General features: G+C 47.0%; 5 protein-coding genes across 5 annotated transcripts; all 5 read right to left on the bottom strand.

Moving 5' to 3' along the window:
• Window positions 1-158: 158 nt before the first annotated feature.
• RFS6_0 (putative galactinol--sucrose galactosyltransferase) lies at window positions 159-2,710 on the bottom strand (the record flags this gene model as incomplete). The annotated part of the gene is made up of 4 exons (XM_031146758.1): window positions 159-1,161; window positions 1,208-2,409; window positions 2,459-2,590; window positions 2,648-2,710. 4 exons carry the CDS (start codon window positions 2,708-2,710, stop codon window positions 159-161), a joined length of 2,400 nt encoding a protein of 799 aa, XP_031008696.1.
• A 658-nt stretch (window positions 2,711-3,368) lies between these two features.
• LHYA1_G001778 (uncharacterized protein) lies at window positions 3,369-4,907 on the bottom strand (the record flags this gene model as incomplete). The annotated part of the gene is made up of 1 exon (XM_031146757.1): window positions 3,369-4,907. One exon carries the CDS (start codon window positions 4,905-4,907, stop codon window positions 3,369-3,371), a length of 1,539 nt encoding a protein of 512 aa, XP_031008697.1.
• Window positions 4,908-5,944: 1,037 nt separating this feature from the next.
• Window positions 5,945-6,817, bottom strand: cox-4 (Cytochrome c oxidase subunit, mitochondrial; the record flags this gene model as incomplete). The annotated part of the gene is made up of 5 exons (XM_031146756.1): window positions 5,945-6,127; window positions 6,181-6,281; window positions 6,339-6,497; window positions 6,557-6,616; window positions 6,670-6,817. The coding sequence occupies 5 exons, from the start codon at window positions 6,815-6,817 to the stop codon at window positions 5,945-5,947; spliced, it is 651 nt and encodes a 216-aa protein (XP_031008690.1).
• Window positions 6,818-10,895: 4,078 nt separating this feature from the next.
• LHYA1_G001776 (uncharacterized protein) lies at window positions 10,896-11,856 on the bottom strand (the record flags this gene model as incomplete). Its single annotated transcript, XM_031146755.1, has 2 exons — window positions 10,896-11,015; window positions 11,068-11,856. The coding sequence occupies 2 exons, from the start codon at window positions 11,854-11,856 to the stop codon at window positions 10,896-10,898; spliced, it is 909 nt and encodes a 302-aa protein (XP_031008691.1).
• Window positions 11,857-14,395: 2,539 nt separating this feature from the next.
• On the bottom strand, window positions 14,396-21,677 carry PRPF8 (Pre-mRNA-processing-splicing factor; the record flags this gene model as incomplete). The annotated part of the gene is made up of 4 exons (XM_031146754.1): window positions 14,396-16,608; window positions 16,662-16,937; window positions 17,018-17,122; window positions 17,180-21,677. The coding sequence occupies 4 exons, from the start codon at window positions 21,675-21,677 to the stop codon at window positions 14,396-14,398; spliced, it is 7,092 nt and encodes a 2,363-aa protein (XP_031008688.1).
• Between the last annotated feature and the right edge of the window lie 100 nt (window positions 21,678-21,777).

Raw genomic sequence — 21,777 nt, 5'->3', positions numbered from 1 at the left:
TGCTCTCTTTTATCATCTCCCAAGTGCTTTCCATATCAAACTTTACCAGGTTCCTTTCCTTGTCGAACGTCTCTGCTTCTACAGACGCCAAGATATCACACATCTTTACGTGGGTAATCACTAGATCGTTGCTGGAGCAAGACATAAAGATACCTGTCTTATGTTAGCGTAATACTGGCCGTTGCATTATCTGGCCACAAACCAAGCTGGCCCATTGCTTTGAGCACCACCCGCAAAACTATTCCGTTTTCATTGGCACCTATCGATGAATGCCTTACCGCAGCCGCCCCTGTCATTTTGTCTAGCAGACCAAGAACAGATATATCTACTGCTACCTTTTTGATCGGGTGCAGTATCGTCTGCAGCGGATACGCCGTCAATATTTCATATCCTTTCACGTCCAGGCTAAGTAGATGACGGGTCTTAGAGCCGGCAAGACTCAATGGCGTGCTGATCTTATTCGAACTATGAGCCCGAATGATATACGTTTCGGCTAGTGAAACGTCAATGAAGTCTTCGAGCGTGACGATCTCAGCAAGTGGTTGATCGTTGACATTGAAAATACCCAACATTGGTACACCTGTGTCTATAGTCGAGGTCCCTATTCGGAGGAGTCTCTTTTCTTTGTTGCTGGCGTAAACATAAGTAGTCTTCGCGACTTTCGGTCTGAGGATTATTGTCTCATTCATGCTGCGTGCAGTCATTTGCTTGATAAGATTTATATCGTGTTCACCAGGCTTGTCAGTGAGATAGATAGGGCCTCCACTGATACACCTAGCTGCCCCATGGAAAGCCGAGTATTCATGGCTGGTCTGGAACATGTCCCAATCTGGAAGCACGTTCAAGTGCTGTGTGAAGACATTCGTGTGCGCATTACAAAATATGTGCCATGGATGACTATCAGGCTCACTCGGAAAGAAATCTTCTGAATTCCGGACCATGAGTTTCGGCAGAGAGTCTAGAAGTTGAGAATGGAAGAGGATTTGTGGTGTTTGAGACATGCAAGAGATAGTTTTTGCAGAGAAGTGATGGAGGGCGGCCATGGCCCACGCATCCTGATAAGTCGAGATACAATGCGATCGATCCGGTGCATCCTCTAATTGGTCTAGGATGAATTGTGTGTCTGTCTTCACGGAATCAATACCACAATCGGCAATAAACCTACATAAAGTTAGCGGAACCAAACAAATCATTTTCCAATACGTACTGGTAGAAGTCTTCATAGAACCTATGAACGTCACCTGCATCAATTGCAACCAGCGATCCTCCACCAAAGAAGCCGTTATCTTGTTTCTTCATGGTCTGTGTCTTGTAGCATTTTGCTATGTGTCCATCAGGCGCAATCCCATTCCAATATCCCATGATGCCATGCCAAACAGCAATGTGCTTAACGGATGGATGCCGTCCTCTAATCGTCGATACTGTATGCTTGAGGCCCCGAGGGAAAGTCTTGCGGTCTGCTTCAAATTCCATCCAACGGTGATGAAAGTTATTGGGACCATGTCGATCGATTGACTGCCAATTGTCATCTATGATTATTGTTGAAAAGAAAATTCCAGCATTGGACATAATGTCCAGAGCATCGTAGATTTTCTCATCGGTGAGGCTCTGGCCAAGGCCATTCCATGTACAGTACGCAAAGCTATCGTACCACCCCTCAAGGCTCTTGGGTGAAATGGTACTCGCTAGTGATTCGATTTCAAGTCTTGTATCCTTGGTTTTTGCTGCCACTATGCTTTTGGCTTGAAAAAATGCTGCCTCGTTTGCACGTTCAAATGTCCTACCAGTAGCAGCTACAATGTATGCCGTTCCAGGATGAGGGGCTTCGTTTCGGGAAACAGCAATCAAGGTTCCGTCTCCACCGGGCTTAATGACAGTCAGATTATCATCCAGACTGACGGCAAGGAGCACAAAATGGAGACCGTCTCGGCGTAGGAAAGACACCAGAATGGAATCCTCTTCAGGAGAGAAGTTGCCGCGACCCTGTCTGGGACATAACCAAGGCCGAGACTCTCGAGCAAGACAGAACCACCGTACGGTACTCACTGGTAGGCCCAGGTTGGTATTCACAAATGACGAGTGTTCGGTTGCGGCTGGAACAGAATAGGAGATAGACCACGCGCGTTCCTCGGAACCAGGGCCCCCACTGAAGGCAGTGTCGAAAGTTTCCACGGACAAAGACTGATCCGAATTGTGTAGATAGTGAGATATCGAGTCAGGAATTGTTGCATTTTGCGAGAACAAGAGCTCAGCATCTCCGCTGCCCGACTGGTCGTGGGCCCACCTCCATTCCTGCCCCGCAGTCCTGTATTTGATGGTGAAATAGACGACATGACTTTTTGACGAAGGTCGATTCACAGATCCTATGTACAGCATCCCTACTTTGCCCTTTCCCACGTCTTGACCTAGCTAGGAGATATCAGGAAAAATGTTTTTGTATACTGCAATGGATGCATACTGTCTGCACTTGTTCTCCTGTATTTTTGAGGTCGGTCTGAGACCAGCTTCCGGATTCTGAACTGTTGTGCCATATTGCAGCTTCCAAAAGAATACCTGGCTGATTGGACACCAATACAACTGTAATTATAGCCTGCCACTTTGTAAGAATCGGAGCACTGGGAATATTGGAGGACCTTGTTGGACTTACTGTTTGGCCAGATACGATTGTTGTCTGGCCTAAAAGCGGCTCACAAATTATTTGGGCCGACATAGTTGCTGTTTGCAAGTTCTAATCACATTTGAGACGCATGCTGCGAGGATCCAGAAGGCCTTATGCTGAAGCCTTAAAGTTGCCATTCCAAGGAAGTGGAGGTGGGGCTTGACGGGACGGTGCTCGAGACAGTCCGTATACCGACAGCAAACTCAACCCCTAGGTCGGCAGTAAGTTGGAGGAGTGATGTATCTGAGGACGTATTTTATGATGCGCTGCAGCATCTATCATTTGAGGCTATTTCCGACTTGGCCGAAAAGGGTGCAGTAAAATATTCGACGTGCTAGAAACAACTGAATAGAGGCAGCCGCTTTATCTATCTAGATATATGGTGCAGAAGTGTTGGCAAATGCTTCAAGGTAGGTTTCAACTCAGCGTGGAAGTAGAAAGATAATAGACAACTGTGGTACTAATCTCCGCCATATTTTAGAAGTTGATATGTAGTTACTAGTATACTGAGCTCTACAAGAGTTGCTCATATGTAATGCTAATATCACTTTGGTTTTTGCCGCAGAGCAATATATCGAGATTTACATTTCCTTTCCTTCAAGCCCCAAGTTATCATACTCTTTGAATAATAAAACAATGAATGAATCCATTCCCCAAACGCCAATCCCATGCAGTACAATCATAAAGTCATCATGGTATCATTTGATCACTAGAAGAAAACACTTCTCTTCTTCTGCACCTTCTTTCCCCCACCCAGCCCAAAGAACCCACTATGGCTCGCACTCGCATTGTTTCCCGGCGCTTGTAAATATGGACCTGACTGCTGCGGACGATTATTACTTCCAAACCAACTCCCCTGTGTAGCAGGCTGCTGCTGTTGCTGAGGAGCAAGCGGCGTGCTAACTGGCCGTTGATAAGGGACCGGTTGCGAATGCGGTGCGCTCTGATATTGCGAGAATTGCTGCGGCTGGCCTAGAGAGTTTGAATGTGGACGTATGTGAGAAGACTGTTGGCGGGGAGGAAGAGCGGGTTGCTGGAAGGATACGTGATTAGGTGGCGAGGCGGCTGCAGGGACACCATATTGTTTCCGTAGACGTTCTGTCTCTTTGGCTACTTCTGCGTCTCTCCTTTTTGCCTCCATCTCCTCTTCCTCTAGCATCTTTTTGATCATCTTCTGTTCTTTCCGTTCTATTTTCTCCCTTTCTTTTTTCTCGGCTTCGAATTCGGCCTTTAGACGAGCAGTCTCGGCGTCAATCTCCCATTGCGTGCGGGGATTTGCTGGGGGCGGCCTAGATGTCTGTTGTCGTGGTGACATATGTTGCTGTTGTTGCTGGGGTTTATATGCCTGTTGAGGTGGTGCTTGTGACGCCGAAGGTGGTTGGGAAAATACCGCTCCAGACATGACTGGTGGTGATGCAGCTTTACCACCTATCACAGGACCACTGTTCTTGCGTAATGGGTTCGTGTTTGCCCTGGGCTTCGGTGAACTGATGTTGAATAACTCTCTGCTGGCATTGAAGAATATATCCTTGATAACAGCCGCACTTAACAGAAACACCACCTCCAAGCCCTTGGCATCTTCGACGTCTACCCGGTGCATATTTGGCTGGTATATAGTCAAATTGTTCTGCTCCTTGCCCGAATTATACATAGCAACTGGAATGTCCGGTTCCTTGCTCTTCCTGCCGTCTACAGTCTTGCCAGATAAGTAGCATGATATGTCTTTTGACAACTTTCCATCCTTCTTCCACTTAAACGCAACTTTTGGTGTAATATCCAAAGCCGCGGGATCACTTTGGCTTCTATCGAGTGCCGAGGCAGAGGGCAGCTTGAAGCTGTTCTGAGGCATATCGAACTCCCAATAAGCAGAGCTATTCCAAGACCCAGCAACCTGCCTAATTTTGACCTGCTGATCTGGATTGTACAGCTGAATCGTAAAGTTATCTGGCACTATCGGCACCGGAGCAGGCGGGACCCCATTCTGGGCTCGTATCTCAGCTTGGGAAAGAGTTGGTTGTGTCCATTCCGGCTGCACCAGCACCTCTGCGTATAGCACATCTGGGTTGTAGGAATCGTACAAGGCTACCGCGTAGCAGTTCTTCGAGGCTGGTGTATTTGGATCGGGTCGCCGTAGCGTATATTCAGCCTGCGGCTCTGAGCCATTCTGAGTGAGGAAGATGGTATTAGAGAGAGGGTTGTCGGAGGAGGAGGGCCTGATGTAGAAGGTGGGGAGGTTCTCGTCTAGCATCTTTGCTATAGCTGCCGGTACAGCAGATTCAGGTTGTGTGGGCTTTGGAGGGGTAGAAATGTAGAGTTTGTTCAAGTTGGTGTTGGTGTTGTATGTAAAGACTGGTTTAGAGAGCTCATGGACATGATATAAGAAGGTAGATCTGGGACCGGAATTTGGGAAACTAGAATGCGCAGCAAAGCTCGTCGTGGGGCTGACGAGTCAAGCTGACTATGGGTGAGGCTGAGCTTGTGATACAAGTCTTAGATTTACGACGGCAACATGTGATTGGCTGGTATTCGTGCATGGCCATTAATCATCCCGAAATGGCAAATCAGCTATTACCTTCAACAACTAAAAGTGTTTCAGAGTTTGTATTTAACACTAGACATTTTGATCCATGCAGTATTTCGTTAGTCTATACAGGCTCGTTTATGTATTTCACTTGGATTATCTGAAGAATCTAAGTCGTCTTGAACATGACTATCGTCAATCCTGCCACAGCATGATTTTATTGATTGCTGGAAAACCTAATGCACAATTACTATCTGTAGTCACTTCATCTCTTTCTGTTAGGGTGTTTCTCTTTCGCATCTCCTTAGAGATATGCATAAATACCAGACTGTCCCGCTATAAATTCATTCATTAAGATATTAAGTGCCGCCAGCCAGCACGCTGAAGTTACTAAGAGAAGAACTGCATTCCAAAATGACTGTATAGAACAAGAATGAGCCGAGCTGAATATCTGGGGAGAAATACCTGATAGTAATAGAGGGGAGGGCAGAAAGAAGTAGGTGTATGGTGCAATTACTGAGGAAAAGCCAGCCAAATGCATAGTCAACTACCAAAGGCTTACTAGGCCAGGGAAAATGAGTGTATCTTCCTGTTGGCCATTCATTTCCCCACACATCCTGAGATATAGTGCTCGTCTATCATAGAAATGCCAGTAGGTTGAGATCGCACGGGAGTTTTCAGGTAATTGGACATCTTCCATAACGACTATGCTACACTTCTTCCCCATTCCTCAAGCCCCTCACCTTCATTATAAAACAACCCATCTATCTATATTCAGGCTTAACGAAATCAGCGAAAGTCTTCGGCTCCTCATAGTTGTGGGCTCCGTCTCCATGGGCATCATGGCCATGGCTGTGGTCATGAGGATCATCTTGAGGACCGACATATTCCATCTTCAGCACATTGCCACATTCACGGCAGCGTTCAACAGGGCGATCACGAGACATCTACATAAAACACGTTAGCCAATCCCTAATCCGTGTAGATGAAGAAAGCATACCGTGAGCCAAATGGTAACGTGGGAATCAGCAGGGTAGCCAGTGCAACCAGCGTACTGCTCATCACCAAACGACTTCACAATAATGGGGTTATCAAGCGTGCCTGCACATCCCCATCAGCGAATCCTTCCCGAAGCTTTATGACCTGATTTCGAAATACCTTTGCGAGACGCGTCCAAGGGCTTCATATCGAAGACATCGATACCCTGCATCTTTCCCAGAATCTCCAATCGCTCCAAACCGGTCGCTTGCTCGAGATCCGTGGGTATGGCTCCGGGTGCTGCTCCGGGGGGGAGGAGGTCGGATTCATCCTTGATGTCTGTGTTTACCATCAGCACAATCCGTACACGCTTCGTTATCATCAATCCGCGAGCATACCTTGGATCTTCTTGATCTTGGTCCCATTGGTGTCGCTGGCTGGGGTAGGAGCTGCTTCTCCTGCAAATCGATTAGTGGTGTGAGAGCTATAGGGTGATGGGGGAATCTCGTACTGCGGACGAAGGAGGTCGTGAAGCTGCGTCTAACAGCTGGGCTCACTGCAGCCCGACGTGCGGAAGTGAAAACCAGGCGTTGGAGGGACATGGTGGGTTTCAATTGAGTTGTGGTTTCTTGGTGGTTCGATTTTCGAGAGGTTGACATTAGAAGTTGCCGACCGGGAAACCCCTGCTTAGTCATATATTTGTCATGTTATCATAAACGTCAGGAGATGCATGTCAAATTCTCTTTGGCCTTTGACAATCCGCGAAGTTCTCCTTCTACTCCGGTCTTACCAGGACACTATGATATACCTATATCATATGTCCTGCGTCAAACAAAATTGGCAGTATGCTAGAGGTCGTCGCAGTTTGCAAGACTCAAAGCAGTTCCATTGACCGCAAGGAGTCTTACCTTTTGAGTTTCGAATCATCCTTCCTTTGAGAACTTCTCCAAGACAACAAAAGTGGATTGTATATATGCTCGTTCCTGCTGCCTTCAGATCATGCGACTGCGTTTCAGCGACGGCCTTTAAAAATGATAATGATGTCAGATCAAAGACTGTGGACTCGTTGGCTTTAAGTTCTATCTGTCGCCTCTTTTCTTTGCGTATTTGTATGTTCTCAACTATTCGTGCTATCTTAATTTATTCAAAACTAAAGAATGTACGCGTCGAGCATTCAGCCGGTTGAAGTGGGATGACGACCATTTAGTTGGCGTAAAATATTATTGTCTTGTTTGTATTCTACTCTTTTGTCTCGTCTTGGCTGTTATAACAAGCAAGTACTATGTCAGGGAAGCAAGGACGCTCGTGTCCACAGAGAATCATTGGGTAGACGTTGCTGGCACGTCGGGAGGGGCTCTTTCCTCAATGAAAAGAACGCTGAGGATTTAGGTCCCTCATGCCTTCCCTTTTGCTTGTTGCGATCATTGGAAGGGCCATGGAGTTTTGTGCGCATCAACTAGAGAAGCGAGCATTTACAAATCTGTGTTTTCTTTCCTCGTCCTCCTAGAGGAGAAGAGAGGTTCTTCTTTCGCTGTCAACTTCTGCCCATGTGATATCAGAGTACGGAATTTCTACGAGATTTGAGAGTCCAAATATTTTCGAATAATGACTAGGGAAATTGCGAGTGTGAGTACCCAATACCTGCAACTAGTTGATGGTTTCTTCCCTCCTGTACATATACCAGTCGGTTTAGGCGCTAAATATTAGTAGTTGACTTCTATTTAAGAGAAGCCAAAAACAGAAGTGGAAACTCGTACCTGATATTCTCTACGGGCCTAAAATACACAGACCTACAGACTTCGCACCACATAAAAAGTGCGTTTAGAGAGCGAGAGGGTTTTCGGACAGTATATCTCCCTCTAGGCTGTGGAACGAGGAGCAATCAAAGTCACCGTCGCCGACTTCTTCATGACTGCTTTATATGTCGATACTAATAACACACTTGCAACGGCAATGGACAAATTGAAATTCTAGACTTTCAATTATGGCAAAGCCCTCTGATGATCAGAACTCGCAACCCTCGAGATTATGGGGTTGGACGGAGCAACGACATTCATCGTGGTTTATCCCACTGCAATACCACATTGCCTATACTGCCAAACTTCGTTTCATTCTGATCATGGATTGGAAATATTCAACGTATACCATGCTATTCTAGTACTGCTGCTTTGGCATAAGACTGGCTTGGATTTTCCACACGTACTGGCCAGCGTCACATGCACCATGAGCAAAAAGACCTCGTAGCCAGAAAATCTACAATCATAGGCAACTCCGTCTTCCCCGTCTTCCCCCTCACGGCAAACGGCACCCAGGTAACGACTTATATTTTGGAGAGGTCTATAACTACAACCGGGGCTAACTCGGAGCACTCATTATTTCGAACATCTTTTTAACTGAACGAGTTGTAAGCACGGCAATGCACGGCATAAAGTCTAAACGTCTTGGGTCTGCGAGCAGCTTGGTAACACTTAACACCTATCCATCCTTCAAAGCAGACGTGGGAGCAACCTGGGTAGTGTATGGCCGGGAGAGCACAAGAGTTGTGCACAGCACACGAGATAGGTCGGATGATATTGACAGAAAGGGAGCAAGCAAGATGGTCATCTTCCCGTCACTTGCATTCGACGACGAGATAATCTGCCGAGGCACCGAAGCCTACTCAGCAGTACACAGACGGCCTATCATCTTGGTTTTTAATACCCTTGCTTACCTACCTATGGAAAGAAACAAAACGCTAATAAACGAAAAGGTTGTTCTGATACTCGTACTAGTCCTATGTTCTGCTTATATCTCAATGTAAATTTACACCGTTTAACCAAATTCAGCAGGTTCGTTCGATACATGCGTGTTCTAGAAAGACCGACACAATCTCCGGAATTGAGGCTGATCTCGAGATATGTACGTACTTGTACTATAGTACCCCATGGCCATTGATGCATTCCATGCACAACACCAACACCACGCGTCGAATACCCATCATTACGGGAGCGGGAACTTCAATCTCAAGGCTGCGCATCCCAGTCAATCAGTCAGTCAGTCAGTCGGCCAGTCAGTACTTTTGCATGAACACGCGTGGATTTGTTATTTCCTCTGTTAAGATACGATACCATGGTTCAATTTCAATAGCGCGGCGCGTTCCCCTGGGCCGTTCGTTTATCGATCGTAATCTAATCTATCAATAGCTTAAATTATGCCATGCCATGCCGTGGAAGCTTTGGAAGATTGATTTTCCTCTACCCTACCCTACCCTACCCGAGAAGCCAGGAGTAGAAACAAATGTCCGTTGCAAAATGCAAAATGCCGTCATATTGAATATTCGCGCCTGTTCCGTACAGTACTGTAAATAGTTAAAATGGGAGATGGTGAAACGCCACAACGCCATGCCACGCCACGCCGTATTCTCTTGTACCGAGTACGAACTCTCCGAGAGCACCTACCCTACTTGCACCTGCCCCTGCACTCCACTCTTGAACGTTAAAGCGGGGTGCCGTGCCGTGCCGTGCACGTGTCTAATGCATGCGTCCACTTGCCTTGCCTGCTTGCTTAGCCTGCCCCCTGCCTAGAGTCGAACTGAGGTCAGGTCTTCACTTGATAATTACCTACGGAGTAGGAGTATAGGACCTTGCCGGATAAGCTGAAGGTCTGCATGCATGATGCATATAAAACAGCTGTTATGAAAGTATACTTCCGTCGATCAAAAAAGAAACTCTGAAACGCCACCACCCTCCCTCCACGTTTAATAGCCGAGCCAATATCTACTATACTGTACATTACAGTGCGACCAGTCTCAGTCTCAGCCTCTTCCTCTTGCGGACCTCTCATGTCTTGACACGTCTTGGAGGGGAGGAGACGGGACGAAGGTCGTCCTATGCACATCAGTTACTCCACGATGTAACCAAGTTTGTGTTGCACAGTGTGCTGAGAGAAAACCAACGATAGAGGCCTGTGAGCTGAGCTGAAAGGGAAATTAGTGTATATGATACTAGAAACTAAGCACTATCTATCCACTTCCTCCTACCATTTGTTTCCTTCCATTTTCCCCATCCATGCCATCAGTTGCTACTATATAGCTAAAGGAAAAATCGACACCGTTAGATTATATATGTATTGCAGAAGAAAAGAAATAAGTGCCGCCGGGACAAACAACGCTTTGCAAATCGGGGGTATAGTTCTTTTTGAGAGTTGATAAACATGTGAAAGGAAACAAACAAAAGAGATCTGATGTCTTTGCCGCACCGCGCCCAATGCGATGCAGATTGATTGATGACCCCCTGTGTATATACCTCCAAGCAATCTACCCATATTTCCGATTTCGCCAGCATATGCTTGCATTCATTACATGCCAATCCTACCGTTCCTCGGCGTTCCATGGCTATTCCATCCAGTACATAAGAAATCAAACAAAGTCATTATTCCTAGGTCGTTGCCGAGCTGAGTGTAGAAGAATATTACAGTGTGGGTGTTCGTGAGCGCGATCCAGTCGCGTGTGAAGGGGTGTGAAGAATAGGAGATGTTGTCGTGTGCGTGTGTGTTCTATATATAAGAAATGGGTTTTGATGTTTCTCGTTCGAATTGTCGTACGGTTGTGAGGTTTAGGTGTGGATTTCGGGTGTGGAGGAAAATGTCCGTGCGAATTCGAGACATTCAGGAACATCTGAAATGTCTTTGTGCTGCTTTGAGCTAATATTCTGTGTCCCCAAGATCAGAAGCTGGTTCTTCTGCTGGAGACACTGAATGCTATAACTCGCTAGCTTTCTCTTTACAAGCAGCAGATGTGAAGCCCGTGCCTACTTTCTGTGCTACAATGCGCCACTTCTCTTGTTCGTAGTCATGAAGCGCTGTCCGAAGTTTTTGAATCTAGTCCGTGGGTTAGAAACTTGCAAATAAAATTTAGGGTGTTTCAACTTACTGTCTCCTCCGTCCATTGGGTCGTTTTGGCCTTCAACTTCGTACAATAACGGACCTGCAATGTCCCAGAAGATCGGCCTGGGAAAAATTCTGCAATTTGTTTCCAGGTCAAGTTCTTGTTCTCCTTTAGATCCACAAGCAGTTGATCATCCTCTGGTGTGAATTTCAGCTTAGGCCCGCGAGGTCTTGGAGCAGGGTCAGGCATTCCCGCTACTCCAACAACACTAGGTGCTCCACCACTTTGAGACATCATACTCGAATTTGGATCATCAGAACGTTGTCGCTTCGGTTGATGCGCTGAAGGTGGTAGTGGATGGCTGTGGTATGATTGTACGGACGAACTAGGATAATCCACCATCGACGGCTGTTGCATATGAGGAGGTAGACCCGGTATAGCGCTGCCTCCCATCTGCGGTTCCATTGGCAAGCCACTCATATCCATCTCCTCATCATCCCGCGACCTTTTTGTGCCAGACGCCGGCTGCATCTGGCGCGGATACATCAGCCCTTGCCCACCACCAAATTGAGGGGACTGATGGTGGGCCATGCCGCCCTGGGGATGCGGGCCAGTATACACTTGGTGTTGAGGTTGGTGATGTGGCGGCGGCTGCTGCTGTTGAGGATGTTGTTGTGGATGCGCTCCAAAGTGTTCGTGTGTACTGAGACCTGGACCGCCACCGTGCTGTATATCTTGGACATGCGATCCGAAAACGCGCTCCTCAGGATGAGGTTCGGATTGAGCAGCATAGTCGATATATGGATTTGCATCGTGGCCCGGTCTATACGACATGCAGGCATAGGGCTTCCGCCACAGCTCACTGCTCTCGCAGGTCGCCGGGGGCAGGACTACTACGTGCTGGATCACTGCTGGGTCGCGTTATGTTTTCAAGAGGCTCGTGGATTGAGGTCGCTTGTTTGTTGTTAGGTGCAAATGTGACTGTGCGCGTTTCGAATGGGTATATGTGGGATATTAAGACCTGGTTCTAGTAGAGCGGCCGAGTAACGCATTTGATAGGAACGGATGAGATGAGAGTAGGAGAGCAAAAGATTTAAGCTTCTTTCAGTGAGGGACTCTGGCCCGCGATCTTGCGGTAAAGCGGATAATGGGAATTAAGGAATAAACAGATCAAAATCCAGGCCAGCAAGAAGGAGGAGGAGGGCAGGCCTTTGCTTTATTTCGATCTATCGTCTGATCTTTTGAGTTTATCAGGCATTGATAGGCATTGATACCAGCGATGTACTGTGTGTAGCTCAGTAATTAAAGGCACAGACGTTTGTCTTGATAGGCAATCCAAGCACACCATTGATTCGTCATGGACGAGACGTAGAGTGTTGAGGAGACAAGGTGGTGAGTGATGCATGAAGACAAGAAGCATCAACCTCCTCGATCAATGCACTCGAGTAGCGGCCGAATCCAGCACTGGACAAGGAAATCCCGAACCCGGCAGGCAGCATGCAGCATGCACCGAACATTTGACAGTCAAGGATATGGCAGGAGGCGGTTCAATAGTCAGCTAAAATATTCTGTACGGAGTGTACGGAGTACTGTAGCCAACTCCACTCGCATGAGATCTGGAAGACTGCATGGAAGCTTTTTTGAAGCTTTGGCGCAGACTGAAACCAGCCTGGGTCAGCCTGAACTCGACAGCGCCAACAGGGAGTGCATTTCTGGAAGCATAGCATGGTTGTCATGGTTGAGGGGCGGGGATCATGGGATGTGTGTGAGGGTAGGGGTTATAGGGCCGGGGAGGGTCAGGCAAGGATGCTTGTGCCACAGACAGGGCCGACGACCCTAACCAGCAGCACAGACATAATAAGACAGCACTTCTGTAAAGGCTTGGAACCGAGAAACTCTTCACTTCGGCCTGTTAATGCGTATGGGTAAAAATAGCAATACGCACTTCCTGATTGGTCAAAGCAGCGCGCCGCCGGTATCGTGGGAGATGAACAGCAATGCAGACAATAGACGAATGACGAAAAGAAAGAATAATATCAAGTGCAAATATAAATGAAATTGCTCTGCCGAGGCAAAAGTCCGATGTGGAATCCTTTGAGCCCCAAAATAGCTAGACAGCATATACTTGTATATTAATCTCATGTAGACTCGGAAAAAGACCACGTCAGAGGGGCTGAAGGTGCTCAAAACGACGACTCATCGCATCTTCTATTAGATGTCAGATCGCTGATCATCGTCAACATCAGCCGCAAGATCAAAATTTGGTAGCTTCCCTGTAGCTTCCCTATGCTGATTGTGGATGCCAATAATTGTTCGTCTTATTACCTTTCAATGCTTTCTGCTGGTGCCGAAGGGGCGGGCGGGGAGAAGAGAGTGACCGACGGACGGTAGAGTCTACAGTATGGCCACACACGTAATTCCTGTAAGGCGTAGGGGATCGTCATCCAGGGAAAGTAAAGAGATGGTAATATAATAAGATGTTCGATCAACAAGGAAACCCCAGCACGAAGTACCTGCGGCGCGTCTCTTAGCTAAAGAAGTACTCCGGAGGCGTGGGGTACAGTGACTGCAAGTTGCAATTGGTAGAAGTGGCATTCCTTACTGGTAGATGTTTGCTCATGAGATCTTCAATGTAAATGTAAATGGTTGCAAAGGAAAGAAAATGTCGAAAAATCAAAATTGTCATGGTATGCGTGTATGTATGTATGGATGTATGGATGGTATTCTTATTATCAATATTCCAAATTAGGATGTCTACGTACTACTTTCCGCTGTGTACCCGCTATGCAGCTCTTACCTTCCGGCCTGCTGTAAACCTGCTGTAGCGAAGCTGCAGACAGTCGTTCCTGCATTAGAACTCCTTAGGTAAGACACGGATAACCTCGTCATCTCAGAAGAAAATAAATATCCGGAAATATGATGGTTAATATATTTATTCCTTGCACCTAGAGGTCAACTCGATAGCCTCGTGCAGCGTGGCACATCTTGACCAGCGTGTCGGCAAACCTGCTTGAAACTACTATGTAATTATTGACCCAATGTAGTACCGTCCCGTCGTACATTACCAGTCGCATGAGAGACATTGATTCTCCGGCAGGTCTCAATTCCCTGGTCACGGGGCATTTGTTGGCGGAAAGAGTTAAGAAATAGTGCGAGCGTCGCTCATGCAGCCACGCAGACATCAGTGAGGGATTGGACTATGGGAATATATTTTTCTTATACAGGTTGTTACATTACACGCCTCCGATCAAACGCCCGCTACCCAAGTGGTACAATTTTCAGATGATTTAACCACAGAAAACCCTTCCCGTGCAATCTCCCTAATCAATCGCCGATCCAGCCAAGAAACCACGTTGCACAACGTAAAGAGCCTCTACGCAAAATTATCATCTCGGTCAGCCCAAAGATCCTCTAATTGGGCGAAATTCTGGAAATGGAGAGGTCGGTGCTGGTCATTGTAGAACGGTAGTGGCGTGTCGATCTTAACATGAACCGGCTTCTTCTCGATTCCTCCAAACGTGCTTCCCATGAAGCTATAGTTCCAGGAGTTATTCTCGGGAACTAGGAAATATCCGCGGATCTTGTCGCTTAGTAGAAGCTGGCACTTCTCCCCCATACTCGTGCTGAACCCTTGAGGCTGATCGCTTCCCATGTCCTTGTTTTCTGCGCCCCATTTGTATCCTTGAGGTGTTAGAGCCCATGATGCGAGAGACACGCTTCCAGGAGTAAAGGAAACTGTCATTGAAATGGTCTTGTTGTTCCATGAGCTGTGTGCATTCATTAGACGTGAGTGCTGTGTGACATCCATCGCGGTCATGTATGGCGGTTCGTTTCCAGAGACGGTATGGATTATTCCGAGGGGTTCCAACTGATCCAAGTACTCGTGTTGTGGCAATTGCTGAGGCAGTTGGATATCGCGTGTGCTTCCGATTTGGGGAACCATGACTATGCATCGGATTTCTTTGACTTGATCGTTATCTGGAGGCGACGACCCATACAAGTATCCGGCTACTTGCACACGAAGATCTGCAATTGTGATAAATCGCTTGAGAATGTTCTTTGGCATGATGTAGGTGAAATGATCATCTTCTTTGATGTCATCCGACGAAATGTAGATGTTATTCGCTCGTGTCCGAAGATTCGAGGTTGCGATTGCCCTAGTTCTCCATTCGGTCTTGGAAGCAAACGTCTGTTGCTCGAACTGAGAGGTTGTGGTCACAATGATGTCTTCGCCATGGACATTCTGGGTTTTGGTGGTCACAGCAGTCAATTGCTGTTGCTCCTGCTGCTGCTTCTCAATTTCAGCAGCTTGCTGGCGCTGCATTGACGGTGCACTGATTTCCATTCCAAGAATGATATCCCGGACTTCGCTGCTAGTCAAACTTGAAGTATTGACATTGTTCTTCTTGCCGTAGTCATTCAAGATGAGGTCTCGTAATTGTGTTTCAACCTTGATCCAATCATCTTCCGACAGAGATGGCCAAATGTGATGATCTTGAGTGATGACTGTCTTGTCGGGTCGCAGAAGCAACTTTGTTCTATCCTGGTTCACATGAAGAGCCCGCAGAATCAAGATGAGACGAGAGAAGGCCGTGTAAGACGAAATGGACTTCAACCATTCATCATAAAGATTGAACAGTACCATTTGGGGTTCAGTGGCTCGTAGAATCATATCACCAAGTTTCTCAACCTTCATAGCAGCCTGGAAAGGTAGCTGAAGCTCAGATGCACGAATCGATATGTTCGGGAAATCAAGTAAATGGACTTCGAGAGGATCGAGAAGACCTTTACGGGTCACAATCAGTTGCTTAGGTTGCTCCTCAATTGGCAGTGATCGAATCAGAGCAGCGACCTCTTCAGCGGTCTTCCATTTAGCCAATTGTCCTAGACGCTTCTGGCCAGCCCAGACACTAGTGTGAATGATTTTCAGGAACAGCTGACCAGTTCGAGGGTTGAATATGAAAATGGCGCCATTGATAGGTTTGGTGGTCAAGTTGCCCTCGAATGTCTTATGGATCGTAACACGATAGACATTGGTATCGTCGATGAACAATTGGATTTGATTGCTGAAAAGCTCTGAGTAATTTTGGGAGTTCAGAAATTCTTGGTTGCTCTCAGAAGCATACAGCTGAAGACCCTTGCGAATACGCTCTCGAAGGACATATAGAGCAGGATTTGCCTTCATAATCTTGGCCATAGCTTGCTGGATGAGCGTTTTCAGACCGGGGAAATACTGACCATAGGCCGAATAAAGATTGTAAGCAAGATCAATACCAATCATGAGACCGGTAGCAGACGGGTAGATACTCATGCTGTCGGTAGTGTAGTCAAGATATTTGGCCCGAACGTATCGTTCTATGTCATGAGAATCGTAATCGCCATAACGCAGCTGAACATCCACCCAGAACTTGTTCGTCGTGGTAGGCTCAATTACATCTTTGGTATCGAATAGAATTGAAGGTCGTGTCACGTTCCACTTGTGACTTGCGAATAGCAAAATGTCTGCACAGGAGCTATTCATCTTGTACGACTTTCTGGGATGGATGGTTTCTTTTTGCACAGTCTCAATGCCTAACTGCTCGAGTTCTAACAAAAAAAATTAGCACCACTTCTTCTGTAGAGAGCGAGCGGGAACGAACCTTGATCGAGCACTTGACAAATATCCATGACGACAGACTCATGGATCTTTTGCCACAAATGAGCTCTGAAAATTTGAATGAGAGAAATCTTCAAAGTCGGGATCTTGCCATGCAAGAAGATTCCAGTCAGATCCAACTGAACCTGGAAACCAACATAAACATTCGCCCTGTTTATAGTAGGGGACCACCAGAGGGTGAAACGACGATTCGGAATCTGGTTGAGACCGGATCTTTGAGCGTTGGTCAGCTTCTTGAATTTCATCGACTCCTCGAAACCTGGATGATAGAAGTCAGTTCTTTCTCTTAAGCGAGAATAATGTCTCACAGCTGAGGCATTATAGGACAGGGAATCTTACCTGATGCTTTCTCCCAGAACAAACCCTCCCAGGATGGGAAAGCGGTAGCTTTGAATAAGGTGTGCTCAAGAATTGTCTCGACTCCGCCCAGCGCTTGTATCACATCTAAGGATCCCAAAGTTAGTGCACTATTTACGCCATAATGCCAAGAAATTGGCTTACCTGTCCGGTAGGCGTTCAAATTCCATAGCTTTCCGTCGTGCCGCTGACTTGTCCACCAGAAGGGATTGCTCTTCATCAGCTGGTAAGTTTTGAACTCAGTACGTGCTCGGAAACCCTTGTCAAAACTCAAGGTGCTTCGATCCTTCTGGAATAGAGTATTAATACGAGGTAGACCGCGATCCCAACTATCCTCAAGATCTTCGAGTGTGAGTCTTCTGTTCTGCTGATTGGCTTCTTGACGCTTTTGAGAGTACTCTGTCCACACCCGTTGAGAGTCGATGAATTCAGCCTCCCAAGGAATAATGTATCTGAAGATATTCGGAATCAGTGTGTCCTCATTGTGGCTCATACCAGCCCGGTAATGAGTGACGCCAACATCTGTTTGCTTCGACCAACGTTTGTCGCTCGTTGGAATGAGGATGTGGGAGCCAGATATCATACCGAGACCTCCAAGTTCCTTCGGGGTATAGAAGACAGCAGGCGGAAATCGAGAAGGCATCTTCGAGTTAAGTCCAATCTTGACTCGGGTCTGGATCTTCGTTTCACATTTGACGATAGTATCGAGAAGATTGACGGTTGAAACGGCTGCTTCACGGTAATACGTAAACAATGCAATCAAACTCGTGTTCCACTTGTTGGCAATCTTGGTGAAGGTGGTGGAGCCCGAGGACATCAAAATTTGGCGAATACGATTGTTGAACTTTGCAATATCCTCCTCCGTAACTTGAAGGAAAGCATGAGCTGTTCTTTCCTTGCTTGTGTTATCAACTAAAGACCAGACACTGTCCTTCACCGGGAATTCGTCATTCTGATTGCGAATCTTTGGTAAAATTCGGACTTCAAAGCCGCACATGGCGAACAACAGATTCGGATTGTCTCTGCTGTACACGCTGGAGAAGGTGTCGTCCCATTCGATCGTAGTAACAGATCTTGGCAACCGATTCTTCAAGTCCCAGAACACAGCGCGCCCAAGGTTGACATCGTGTCTCATGAGGCGCATACGCGAATCTCGTGGCCAGCACTTCTTATTCTTGTAACCAATGACATTCTCGAAGTTGGGATCCGGCTGTTCAGTGAGGAAACGTTGGATCAAATCACGGGACTCGTCGGCAGTAAATCGGAAGAAGACCCAGATGCGATCAATATATCTGGTATATAATCTGATAGGATGTCTTGTCTCTGTCTCGCGATCTCGGAACTGCAAGAAGTCATTGGGACTTTGCGGTGGACCAGCAATCTCGCTTGCACGTTGCAGACCAAGAAGCAGCAAGTCAAGAACAAGGCCATAGTATTGGAAGACGAAGGCAGAGAATTGAAGACCACGGATCATACCATAACTATTGACGTGGTTCATGTCTTTGTATGTCAACTGAACATTGTTCTTTGATGAGATATAATCAGCAAGATTGTGATCCATGATGAGTCTAAGCAGTCGGTTGAGGAGTGTAAGATCGATTTTTTCGTAAACTTTTGATAGTTGCGTCTCGATCATAACGTTACACTCTCCATCGGCAGATTCCCAAACTTTGTCGAGATTGTTAATACCTTGTGCCCATTTATACGTGAGCAATGGAGGGACTTCTGAATCAGAGGGCTTGATCCACGCGGGGAAGAGGTGGCGCTGATCTGCTTGATACCACAAATACTGATCCAAATAGGCATCGCTGATTTTTTCGACTGGCTCGATGTCATAGACCGGATTGATCGTGCTGTAATTGTCATTCATATCAATGCCAACTTCCTTGAAAGCTCTTTGGGTAAGAAGGAAACGTTTAATTCTCTCAAGTGTTGTTCCAGGGCTGTCGTATGCCTGTTCAATCAACGCCAATTCCTCACGCTGGCTCTGATTCAGTCTGCCCTTAACTGAGTATGCCTCTCGAAGTCGCTCAAGAGCGAGAATCAGAATCTTCGTGTCATGCTTGTAGGAGACACTAGGAAAGGGAATAGGTGAGAATTTTCGAGACTCGAGCCAGTGCACAGTAGTAGTGTATATAGCCACAGCTTCCTCGGAAGACACATATGGACCATCCTTCATGTAATTATGTTGTCGTTCTTGCTCTGCCTTCAGCCAGAGCCGGGTAAGGCGACCTAAATTCTTCTTCGCAACGGTCTTGTCAACAGTTGCACCTCGCCGAATGCGCTCTCTGTTGTAATGAGCCACAGAAATCCACCAATCAGCCTTGCTCTTGACGTAACGAAGGATGATGTTCTCGATGGGCGCTGGCAGACCGGGTACCTTCCAAGGAATGTTACTCTTCCAACATCTCCAGGCTTCGGAAAGATGCTGCAGGACAGTGTTGACTTTGTTTTGCTTGATTCCCTCTGGCATCATGTCCATCAAATCAGCCATGACAGAGGCACGGAGCTCAAGATCATAGTGAGACTCCACACGTTGCTTCGTGACTGTCTTTGCAACTCCCTTGCTATGTCTGCCCTCGAATTGTCTTGACAAAAGATTTCCCAGCCATCGCTCAAGTAGAGGAATGATACCTCGCATGAAGAATAACCAGACTCTCCAAGCTGGAGCCCAGAATCCACACCCAGGACCCTTGCCTACTGGACCAGAGTTAAATCGATAGTAGATTAGATGCTTCAAGTCTTTGCACGAGCGGATTTGATGCATGAGCTTGTACTTGTAACGATACATCCCCGTAAGCTGACCAACGTGGTTGAAGGCGTATAAGATGCCATCAGCGAGTTGGAAGGCATCAATGTTGCCAAGTCTGTATTGAACCTGTGCGTCAACAATCAATTTTGTCAATTTCAGAATCTCGCGCATTAGATGGAAAGCATTGCCAAAACGGGACTTTTTTCTCTCCTTGGTAGTCAACGTCTTTACGGGCTTCAGGTTGAAGTTGTAGTCAAGATGTAGATATGTGAGGTTCTTGCGATGGATGAGGAGGTTGAGCATGTTGAAACCTTGACGGCAGACTTGGAGGCCAGCCTCAACCCAGTCTATGCTTGTTTGCTGGAAAAACTTTGTCTGTTTCAAAGACTTCATCAAGCTTTGCTTATTCTGGGACTTTGGCTTCCTCTTGTGGAGCTCGTTCAATACGAACGTCTTCAGAAGTTTTTGATACGACACACGGACCTTGACCGGTTGCTCCCGAGAGACGTGTTCAAGATACCATTGTTTGACCAGGGGAACATCCTGTGCTCGAACCATACGTCCTGAGCGTCTATCGAAGGGAAATGGAGCCCACCACAACGCAATAGCAGAAGTAGTGTCATCTGTGTAGACTTCCTCGTCCGCAAAGAAAGGTTCAACTTCAGCAGGAAGTTCGAATGCATCATCTTCCGGCTCTTCATTGCTGCCGTGCCCAAATATCTCATCTTCGTGGCTGACAGTTATGTTTTGTGGTGCGACCGATCTTGACGAAATAGGATTGATTGCAGGATCGAAGTAGAAAGCTGGCAGACCGGGGTCTTCAGCACGAATATACACCACCTGTGGATGTGAATACCAAGACAGCTTTACGCTGCGTGGAAGGGAATTGTACAAGAATGGAAAAGCGACTCGGTACTCGGTTCGAATGGGAGCGCGGAAAATAATACGGTCAATGGCGTTGAACTCGCCGAAGTCCTCGTCGTTGGGATCAACATCTTTGTATAACGGTTCGAATCTTGGACCTCCTGGAACTGCCAAATTCAAAGCCTTGGCTGTGAGGAAACTGTTGAGGTCGAACATATGGAAGTAGTTCTTGTCCACCAGGTCACTTAGCAGTTGGTGACTGAGTCGATAGAGAGTCGCCATCTGCGGCAGTGAGAGGTTCCATTCTTTGTAACTTGGTCCGTTGACATGAGGTGTATCCAGAAGCGGCCTGTTTTCATAGAACCACTCATACACTGCTCCATCTTCCGTATCGTCCAGCTCCATCTGAATTGGTTCTAAAGGCTCGACGTCTTCGATGTTCTCTGACCAAGATAGAGGCGGCTCTTCGTCATCAAAAGGAGGGAATCGCATCCGCTTGAAATGTCTTCGATCGCTCTTCTCCCTCCTCATGCATACCCACATCGTAGCCCATTGTGCGTGGAAAACAGGTTCGATGACTCTCGGGGTCTCGTTGACCAAAGTTAGACATCCGTTGACGTGGTAGAGGACCTTAACCTCCCTCGCTGACTCCCAAGGCATGGGCATATTCTCTAGTAGTTTCATAACGGCGTGAGGCATAAATTTCAGCGCACCAAGGTAACTTCTCTTGTCGCTGCTGAACTTCTTCTGCGAAACATCTCCAATATCCTTCACAATCTTTCGTAGATGCGCGGGAGGCATATCAGCCTTCTGCGTCTCGACAAATCCTCCCTTCCGTTTCTCTCCAAATCGATTCCGTTGCGATCGTAACCATTCTTTCTTCTTCTGCGCAAATTTGGCCACCTGTGGATCTGCTGGAGGTCGATAGCCAGGAGGCGCTGCAGAGGCAGGTGGCGCGCCCAGAGGCAGAGAAGGAGGAGCTGAAGAGCTCCATCCGGGAGGAGGTGGAGGAGGTATGGACGACATGCTAATGAATGTCACACACACAATCTCCCAACTCCTGTTGATGGTTGATGGTGGAGGGGGTTTGAAGATCGAACGTGATGCATTGAATTCGAGGCGCAAA

Source organism: Lachnellula hyalina (assembly GCF_007821495.1).
Source record: "Lachnellula hyalina strain CBS 185.66 chromosome Unknown contig00013, whole genome shotgun sequence".
In the NCBI taxonomy this organism is placed as follows: Eukaryota; Fungi; Ascomycota; class Leotiomycetes; order Helotiales; family Lachnaceae; genus Lachnellula; species Lachnellula hyalina.
Note: the sequence above shows the minus strand (reverse complement) of the source record. Positions and strands in the feature narration are given on the sequence as shown.